At 34.5% G+C, this 10458-nt stretch overlaps 1 protein-coding gene across 2 annotated transcripts; it reads right to left on the reverse strand.

Moving 5' to 3' along the window:
• Window positions 1-1573: 1573 nt before the first annotated feature.
• Window positions 1574-10331, reverse strand: LOC132699812 (myb-like protein X). Of its 2 annotated transcripts, XM_060666713.1 has the most exons (10): window positions 10194-10331; window positions 9842-10054; window positions 9594-9784; window positions 8951-9508; window positions 8701-8893; window positions 8619-8646; window positions 8085-8233; window positions 7194-7376; window positions 2632-6475; window positions 1574-2581 (listed from the first exon to the last, which is right to left on the reverse strand). In XM_060666713.1, the coding sequence occupies exons 4-10, from the start codon at window positions 9073-9075 to the stop codon at window positions 2451-2453; spliced, it is 4653 nt and encodes a 1550-aa protein (XP_060522696.1). In that variant the 5' UTR covers window positions 9076-9508; window positions 9594-9784; window positions 9842-10054; window positions 10194-10331; the 3' UTR covers window positions 1574-2450. The 2 variants fall into 2 exon arrangements, with proteins under 2 accessions (XP_060522696.1, XP_060522697.1); XM_060666714.1 differs by having other exon boundaries at window positions 8951-9784.
• Between the last annotated feature and the right edge of the window lie 127 nt (window positions 10332-10458).

Consider the following 10458-nt stretch of genomic DNA (forward strand, 5'->3'; position numbering starts at 1 on the left):
TAAATTGGAAAAATTGTGTTGGTGTGTGCACGGACGGTGCTGCAGCAATGACCGGACAAGATCTTGGTTTTACAGCATTTTTACACATTGTATGATTCACCGAGAGGAACTTGTTAAAAAAATTGCACCAGAATTAAACACTGTGTTTTTTGATGCAGTCAAAATCATTAACTTTATTAAAAGTCGAGCACCTAATAGTCGATTGTTTAAAAATTTGTGCATTGATATGGATTCGGATTATACAAGTTTATTGCTACATGCTGAAGTTAGGTGGCCATCAAGAGGTCGAAGTTTGAAACGATTATTAACTTTAAAAGATGAAGTTCTTATATTTCTAACAGAGTAAAATTCTAATTTGGCCGATTATTTTCACGATAATTTATGGCTTCTCAAGCTATTTTTGATCAAATCAATGATATGAATTTATCAATGCAGGGAGTCTGCGTTAATATGTTTATGTTAAAAAATAAACTTGAGGCCTTTGTTAAAAAAATTCTTATATGGAAGAACCGAGTGGAAAGTGGATCGCCCGAAATGTTTCCATTTACTGACGAGTATATAATTAGTAACAATATTTCAAAAAAAGATACTCCTATAACAAAAATGATAATTATCATTTGAAGGATATGGAAGTTTACATGCATAGGTATTTTCCCAATGATATCGATACACAACAATGGATTCGCAATCCATTTTCAATTGAAATGCAAGTAATTAATTTTTTAAACTTAAAAGCACAAGAAGAATTTGCCGAATTAACAAGAGATACTACCTTGCGACTCAGATTTTCTCAAGTGCCTGTGCATGACTTTTGGATAGAAATCAAATCAGAATAACCCCTACTATCGGAAATGGCAATGAACAAATTACTGCCATTTTGTACAACATATTTATGTGAATCAGCCTTTTCCACATTAATTTAAATAAAATCAAAATACCGTTCAACTTTAATAAACGTTGAAAATTTATTACGATCTGCACTAACTCAAATTGAGCCTAGATTTAATTAATTTGTGTAAAAATAAACAATCACAGCCGTCACATTAATATTGTTTGATGTTAATATGTTTTTATTAAAAAAATGGTTACAAAAGTATATATATATATATATATATATATATATATATATATATATATATATATATATATATATATATATATATATATATATATATATATATCTAGTTTTATGTCATTCTATTTATTGTTTTATTACGACCGATATCCCGTCAACGTTTCCAATTATATATATGTGAAATGAATGGGTACGTATTCTTTAATCCTTATTTTATTTACATTGTAAAATAGTGCGATATTACATCTACATCCACGGTTAGTATGTTATTATGCATTAAAGTATCGATCGAAATGAGTAGGTATTTCGATAGTACTCAAATCTTTTTTCGATACTACTCAAATAAATACTCCTAAAGTATCGATACTTACTCATATCGATACTTTTATCCCTTTATTATTTTTTTATTTACTTTAAGGAAACAACGAAGATTGAAGGACAATAATTCAAACAAAATTAAGAAGGAAAAGAAAACTTTTATTATAAAGGTTTGCGTCACGTTAAGCACGTACTTTAAACAAAAAACTCCATGATAACATTGGAATAATAAGCCGATGATTACAATAAATAAAATTATTCGTAAGCAATCTCTTGTGTTTGACAATTTATGTTGGTTGACAATGAAAAAAAAATTATGGGCGGACATCTTTCTCGCTTTTGGACTCGGACTCGGTCGAGCGAAGTCGGACGAGTTCGGCTTGGCTGGCGCGAGACAACGCGTCACCATAGATCAGATAGAGATTATGTTTGTCTGATGCGTTCCATTATAGCATTGCAAATCCCAAAAGTTCCTAATTCATAATTTTTTTATTTTATTTTAACCAAAACTACGACAGATAGGTATAGAATCTGTTTATAATAAAAGGAAGCATTTGACATTACATTAAAAACATGTAGATTCTTCCTGCATCGGTTGAAAAATCAAACTGACGATTCACCAGTCATCCTGTAAACTTGTTCAGAGTTTAACTGAAACTAGTTTGCATTCAACTCTTCATTCAATTCTTCTACCTAAGAAAACAACCAAACAAGCGTGACTCAGCAACATGGGAATCAGTCATACTAGACAATGTTCATGTCCCACCTTCCCCAAACAGTATATAAGCAGGTCCAAAGTAGACTGCAAAATAGTTTCCGTTAAGCTCTGAAGAAGCCAGTAGGATGGTTGGCGAAATGTCAGCAATTTCAATTCAACAACAACCGACGGAATCCAGATTTGTAAATAGTATAATAATAATAGTAGTAAATAGTTGTTTACTTATACAATTAAACAAAAACCGTGCAATAAAGCAATTAGGATTTATTCTGTAATTTCTATAAAACAGTAACACTTAAAAATACTATATAAACTTAACATTAAAACGAATTAACAAAATTAATTATGGCAGAGGTCGCGCATTTTTTGCAATCTTTGATTACCGTCGGGGTCGAGGGGCAAACCCAGCAATAAATTAATTAAAACGCCCAACATATTAAGCACCGACTTGGTATTTTGCAATGACTCTTCTGAAAATTCCAGTAAAACATATCGCGAAATCGTAAAACTATTAACTCACCATCGGCACATGGTTCTCTCGCGATTGGTTCTGTTGAAACGGCCGGTCGTGCGTTGTCGTTAATTTCACCAAAAAATTTCATTTTCTTCGAGGCTTTATCTAAATTTTCTTCAGACTTTCTTTTTGTGGCTGGAACCGCGTGGTGTTGTAACATGTTAATGCGGCTACTTGACTTTTCTAGGAATGTTGGTATGGGTCCCTCGATTTCCATATCCGGGAAAAAGGATTCTGGGGGTGTGACATTATTGGTGAAACGTGGATATTTTGGAAGATCGTTTGAGGAGCTATCAGGTGACCTACATCCACCACGGACTATTATATCCATATCCTCAAACATTTTGTCTAGAAAGCGATTTTTAGAAAAACCCGAACGTTTGTTTTTCCCTTTCCTATTTGCTTTGCTTCTAGATGGTCCCCGGGCCTTTTTGACCGGTTTGGATCTTCTGCTTTCCTTTGATGGTTTCTTGATATGACGCAGACTTCGTTCCGGTGTAAATAGCCTCGGCATCTGAGTTGTGTTGTATTCGTTGTTGCGTACGCTCTCTTCGAGCGTTTCTAACATTTTAGGGTCGTTGGGGTTATATAGTTGCCGAAATTTTCTATTAGCCATCACCGAACGGTGTTCTTTACCGCGTCCGGGTTTGGATTTGGATAACTCTTCAAATTCTTCGCTCACAGTTTTGTAAATGCTTTCGTGCAATGTCGATTTGGACAAATCGGCGAATTTTTCAGCAGCACAAGCAGTCGAACTGCAAACATTAGCTGCAGCATGTGGATGCTCCTCTAATTTCCTAAACTCTTGACCAATATTTGCCCGTTGCTCCCGCAATCGTTCAAATTCCTCTCTAAATAACTCATAATATTCTGGTTCTTTTCTAATATCCTCTGTATGTTTCTTTTGTACGCCAGTCACTGGAACATTTGCAAAAACCCTTTTTTCTATCAAAGTGGAAGGTTGCGCATGAGTCATAACCTCAACGACCTCGTTTTTTTTAGCCCTTTCTGCTGCCCCTACGTCATTATCATTTGAATTATTTTTGCTATCAGTGTAAGTCTTTGATTTTTGCTTTTGTTTTGTCTCTATTTTTAGAACGTCCTCTTTCTCAGACGATATGCTCGCTTGACCACTATTTGTCTGTTTTTTGCTGATATTTTTTGTAAGTTTTCTTTGAACGCCAGTTACTGGAACATCTGCGGAACCTCTTTTCTCTATCAAACGGGAAGGTTCCACATGAATCATGACCTCAACGACCTCAGTGTTTTTAACCCCTTCTCCTTCCTCTGCACTATTATCACTTGAATTATTACTGCTATTGTTATATGCCTTTGATTGATGCTTTTGATTTGTTTCTATTTTTAGCACTTCAACTTTCTCAAGCGAAACTCTCGCTTGAGAACTATTTGTCTGTTTTTTGCAAATATTTTTTTTTCGAATGCCAGTGACTGGAACATCTGCAGAACCCCTTTTCTCTATCAAACTGGAAGGATCCGCATGAATCATGACCTCAACGACCTCAGTGTTTTTAACCCCTTCTCCTTCCTCTGCAATATTATCATGTGAATCAGTTTCGCTATTGATATAGGTTTTTGATTTTTTCTTTTGTTTTGTTTCTATTTTTAGAACTCCCTCTTTCTCAGACGATATGCTCGCTTGACCACTATTTGTCTGCTTTTTGCTAATATTTTTTTTCATTTTTTTTCGAACGCCAGTGACTGGAACATCTGCAGAACCCTTTTTCTCCATTAAACTAGAAGGTTCCGCATGAATCATGACTTCAACAATCTCGGTGTTTTTAACCCCTTCTCCTTCCTCTGCAATATTATCATTTGAATTATATTTGCTTATAATATAAGTTTTTGATTTTTGCAGCATTTCGTCTTTCTCAGGCGAGATACTCGCTTGATCAATACTGTTCTGCTGTTTGCGAATAGTTTTCACATGTTTCTTTCTTACGTCAGTGACTGGAAGATCTGCAGAATCCCCTTTTTCTCTCAGATTGTTAGGTTCCGCATCAATCGTGTCCTCAACGTTCTCTATGTCTTTAGCCTCTTTTGCTTCCACTACGCTAGAAACATTTGAATTATTTTCACTGTTGTTATATGCCTTTGATTGTTGCTTTGGTTTTGTTTCTATTTTTAGCACTTCCGCTTTACTTTTCTGTTTTTTTCTAATATTTTTTGGAACCTCAGCAAAACCGCTTTTACCTATCAAAGTGGAAGGTTCCGCATGAATAATGCCCTTTACGACCTCAATTTTTCTATCCTCTTTTGCTTCCCTTATGCTATCCTTATTTGAACTATTTTTTTTGTTGATTGCCTTTGATTGTTGCTTTTTCTTTGTTTCTATGTTTTGAACGTCCTCTTGATCAGGACAAATCCTCACTTGACTAATATTTTTTTGTTCAGTCTGGCTATTTAGTAGTTCCTTACTTCCACTTTCCAAAATTTCGCATAATTCGGGCGTTGTAATTAGCTTGCGTTCCTTTTCTTCTGTCGGATGTAATTTGACTTCTTGAGTGATTTGTTCAAATATATCCTCCACGCTGCCTGGTCGTTGCTTCGCAATAGTGTTTTCATTACCGATCATTTCTGATTCTAGTGCGACTTCCGGTGATGAATTAACGTTATTATTGTGTAGGTGAACGACTGACTTCACACTGGCGCTTGTAGAAACGGTCGCACTTTTACAGTTATCTTCTGGTGTCCTTTTGAAGTTCCTAAGCAATTCAACCTCCAAGGATTTCATGTTTTCAGATTCTGGTTCAATTAATTGGGCAGTTATCAATAAGTTTCCTTCCTCGACGTTCACATTCACGCCGAGGTCTAAATTATTTTCTGGGATAGTGTGGTCAGGTGCGGCGGGTTTTTTAATGTTGAAAACGTCCTCTGATAATTGAGATGGGTCGAGATGTAATTCGCTCAATGCTTTTTTGACCTTGCGTGTTATGTATGGTATTTCAGTTTGAGCGCTTTTAATTCGTATCGATTTTTGTTTGCTAGGTTGTTTGGTGGTATTGTTCTGCTCCCCCTGCTGAAAATGGCTGATTTTACCTATTCTAGAATGGAGTTCAACACTAGAATCTGCGGTTTCATTAATTTCCGACGTTATCGCTACTACATCCCCTGCCCGTTTTCGTGTTTCACTGTCAGATTTATCTTCACGTTCCCTATTAAACTGTTCTTGCACGGGTTCGTTGGTGCATTCTTCTGGCACTATCTCATCATTTATGGAACTTCCTGGTGAGGTGCTCGAAGCCACCGTTTTCCCTATTAATTTTGTCGGATTTGGTTTAACAATATTCTGAACCAGAGATTCTTTATCAACCGCGGATGTGACATTCATATTGTCAAGCAATTGACCAACGCCTTTGTTTTCTGCTCCATCTTTGACTGATTGCTGTTTAATTAGCGTATCGCGCTCATTTCCGTCCAAATTTGCGTCACCAATTTCTTCCACTTCCATTACTGATTTTACAGCATCGCTGGGTTTTATTACGATATTACTTTGAATATGGATTTTCGACGCGACAGTGCTTGCTCCCCTAGCATCGCCCTCTGATTCGAAAAAGGCTTGAGCAGTCTCAAACTCCTCCTTCGAGTCATCTTTGGCGTCAGTAAAGTGGTCGTTTTCTCGGTAAGTATCAATGAAATAGGATACTTTAACGGGAGTAGATGACAAAATTTCAGACTGATTAAATTCCATTTCTTGCGTGACATTCCCTTGGTTCAAGCCGTACGAAATCTTTGCGTTTTCCAGCTCGTCTTCAACAGTCGCGCGGCCTGTTCTTTCGCTTAACTTACTGGCCGTGCTGTCAGAATGATTACTTCTCAGTTGATTTAAAGCCTGGAAGAATACTTTTTTTTTTCAAGCTTCCCCGAAATTCCTCGCGCAAATGTGCCTCTCAAAGTAAAAATATTCTTTTGCAAAAAATATATATCTACAAACAGGTGAACTAAATTGGGCTGCCTAATGCGCTTTAAAAATCAATTTAGGTTCATGTGTGCAATTGGGATAATATCAAAATTTGGCACTAAACAACATTATTACAAAAACGTCCTTTCTTGTGAGTTAACGATAAAAAATTTATATATCCCAACCGGAATAAACAAGTAACAAATTGACTGCAATGCTCTTATATGTGTATAACATATCAGCAAGAGAAAAAAGTTTGCTTTTAAAGAATGCAAAATCATCAAATAGCAGAATGCTCCATTGGAGATTTGTCATTTAAAAAACAATCATACAAAGTAAGTCCGGAAATGCTTATAGTTTCCAAGTCTTAAATATTTTAAAAAACGCTTTGTTCCTGTAATGGAGCTGATGGTTGTGATTTTCATAAATTTTTTTAGTGTTAATCTTTTAGAACTACGTGTATCGCACGGATCAAAAAATAAATATTCATAAAAATAGGTTTTGTCAATTTTCATAATTGTATTTAAAAACTTAATTTAAAAATTTTCTCCTACTTCTTCTGGCACATTGCCTACAGACGTCAGCATTCCTTTACCATTATACACTAAACTACCCCAGTGATTTGGTAAAGGTGAAATTTTGCACTTACCACTGTTGAATTATCTGGTGACATGATTAATCTGCTCCACCATGAATGGGTGACCTTCTCTTTGTCTTTGTCTCTTTGCGATATCTTTACGTCTTCCGCGTTTTCTGCACCCCGCTCGTCTGTTTTTTCGCTTGACTTACTGGCCGTGCTGCCCGAACGTTTACTTCTCGGTTGATCCAAAGCCTGGAAAAATACCTTTTTTTTTTCGAACTTCCCCGAAAATCTCCGCACAAATGTGCCTGTCAAAGTAAAAACTTGCTATAGCAAAAAAATGTCTAATAGACCGGTAAACTAAGTTTGTTTTTGATTGTATTGAATTGGGACGGTCGACGCACTTAAACACTAATTTAGGTTCATGTGTCTCTCCGATTGCGATAATATAAAAACAAACAAAAAAATCAAAATACAAAAAAAAAATTGAAATTTGGCACTCCACCAATTCTAAACAACAACCAGTTTACATCCTCTACACCACAACTAAAAAAATCGAGTAACATTTTGCTGTAATTCCTATATAGATATCTCACTGATGACTATATATTCCGGGATATCATCGAAGTGTTTTCGGAGCGCGAGCATTGAAGATGCCAAGTGAGATTTTGGCGAAACGTCTGCAGGATTCCAGTCGGAGTCCAACGAGCGAACGGATGATATCCCAGAATATAGTGTCAACACATTTTTCCATCCGTGAATCAATATGTGAAAAAAAAAATATATATATATATATATATATATATATATATATATATATATATATATATATATATATATATATATATATATATATACAGACCCCACATATTTTCATTGAATGCTCGAAATTCCCCCTCAATACTGAATTTATTTTAACCTTATATACAAAAATTCCTAAAAGTAAAATTTTGCTCTTACCCCTGTTGAATTATTAGGTGAGGTGATTAATCTGCTCCACGGTGAAGGCGTTAGTTGATACCAAGTGCTACTACTACTTACAGTTGCGTCAGAGGAAATTGACTTTTTTAACTGAGACACTTTGATTTTTAACTGTTTATAGGCGGGCTCTGAAAAATAAACAATAAAATTGTGTAAGCTTTTTCGAGTCCCTTACTATGAGACATTAACGTTACTATTGGGCACAACGAGCCTGATCAAGTTGGGATGAGTGAGGAAGGAGTATGATTTTCAAAGACTTAAATTATTATACTAAATACTTTTGGCTATTAACGATACAAATCAAAAAATACAAAAGTAATTTTAGAAGGGTTTCTCTGCTGAAGTCATAGTTTTTTTTTAAAGCGTATTCCCTACAATATTTTTATCCATGTCTCTGGAACTATTTGCCGCGTTTCAGACGATCTACAGTTTAAGTTTAGTTCATAATTTGTTAAATAGTTTCATTATTGTTTTTTTTTCAGCATACGAATAAATAATTACACCAGCACTTACTTTTTTTGGAAATTCTTTCAGATGTATGCTAAAAAGAAATGAAAAATGATTTGAGCTATTAATATAATCCCAAATAACATACCGAAAATTGATTTTTAAACACATTTGGTAAAACATTTAAGATCATTTTATTTATTGAATCCTTGTCGGAAGCGTTGAAAATAAGTTTTAATGTACCACTTGCAGAATCCAAGAAACGTTGAACATGGATATTATTACACAGGCAAGACCCATTTAATTGAATTTCTAATGGTACATTATCACTTCTCAGAGATCTAAAATACAAATTTTTACGTAATTATTCAAATTTTTCAAATAATGACAGAAATTACCTCAAAACTTTGATTTTCTTAACTTGGGTGGCAAGTAATGATATCCGAACCCATTGGTGATCATGCTCTTCTCTGGGTTCCTCCCATAAATTTCGACAATACCAACTCACAATTTTTTCTTGCATATTAAAGTCTATCCACACGTCTTCCTCCGCCAATATAAGAAATAAAATTCAGAACAAGGCAGAATAAATTAAATAAACAATACAAAAAGACAAAGGGTACATAATTTTTACAAGCATACCACAAAAAAAAATCCTTACTTCTGAATAACATTGGTCATCACCAAACAGTATTTTTTTGCAGGCAATTGAGAAAATGTTATTTGAATTCTTGTTGAATTTGTTTAGCCATTTCCTCACACTACCTTCGAAATCTTTCAGATCAATATCATTCATTAAACTGTTACTTAATTCTTCAGATCCTGCCACTAATTGGAATTGAAAACACTTGGTGTTCTGCTTTATCTGGGAGCCAAAAACACGGAACAGCGTTTCCACAACGTCTGATTGTAGCTCATAATCGCCAAATGTGCTTATGGAATCGATTAAATTAGATCTAAGTAAAATAACATGTTCATTAAATCACATTTTATATGTAAAATAATAAAAAAGCAAGTTTACAAGTTAATCTATAAACTCACAAACAACGGATCAGACTTTCTGCAACTTTGGTTCGGATGACCTTATCTGAGTAACAAGCTATCTCGTTGTAGGTTTCAAGAAGGATTTTTTTACACATACTATCATAATTTGTATATAAAAACGCGTCAAAAATGTCAAGTGAAGCAAATTCAATAAAACAATTTGCTAGTTTTTTCGTGTTGAACAGTTCCTACAAATAAGTTTGTTACCGTGACTTTACTTTGGATGGGTAATTATTTAGGTATACCGGCAGCGCATCGCAACATATTCCAGCGTATTTATGTTGACGTTTTTTGTTGCTAGTTTGGTTAATAAACTCCATAACTATTTCAAAATATTTTAAAACATGTTTTATTAAATTTTGTGGATTTACACTCTCTTTGCCAATTGTATCACGAGACAAATTGATTACTTCATTTGTCAAACGCATTATATCCGCCAATTTGATGGGTACTTTGCCCTGAAAACATTATAGTTTAGGATTCTAAAAAAGCGGATTTACAATATAAAACAAATTAAGATTAAAGGTAATTAAACATTGATTTGAAAAGTTAGATGGCTTGAATATTGCCGGTATAATTCTACTGAACGTCACTCACTGCATTTTTTAAATGTTCTTCGTACACTTTTACAACATTTCGATAAAAATTTTCAAATTTGCTTTTCGCCATATCCATTTTTTTAAGCACAGATTTAAATACTAATGGCAAGATGGGGGCCAATATTTAACTGATTGCTTGATGCTTGGTAAAAAACAATTTTTTTTTTTTATGGTGTAAAAACAATGGATGCCGACATTTGCGACATCTATCATATAATTCAACTAGTTGTAAAAAAAATCTGTTTGACCTTTCTACCGGGAGA

The sequence above is a fragment of the Cylas formicarius genome, unplaced genomic scaffold (genome assembly GCF_029955315.1).
Source record: "Cylas formicarius isolate icCylForm1 unplaced genomic scaffold, icCylForm1.1 PGA_scaffold_3__17_contigs__length_32017465, whole genome shotgun sequence".
Lineage (NCBI taxonomy): Eukaryota > Metazoa > Arthropoda > Insecta > Coleoptera > Brentidae > Cylas > Cylas formicarius.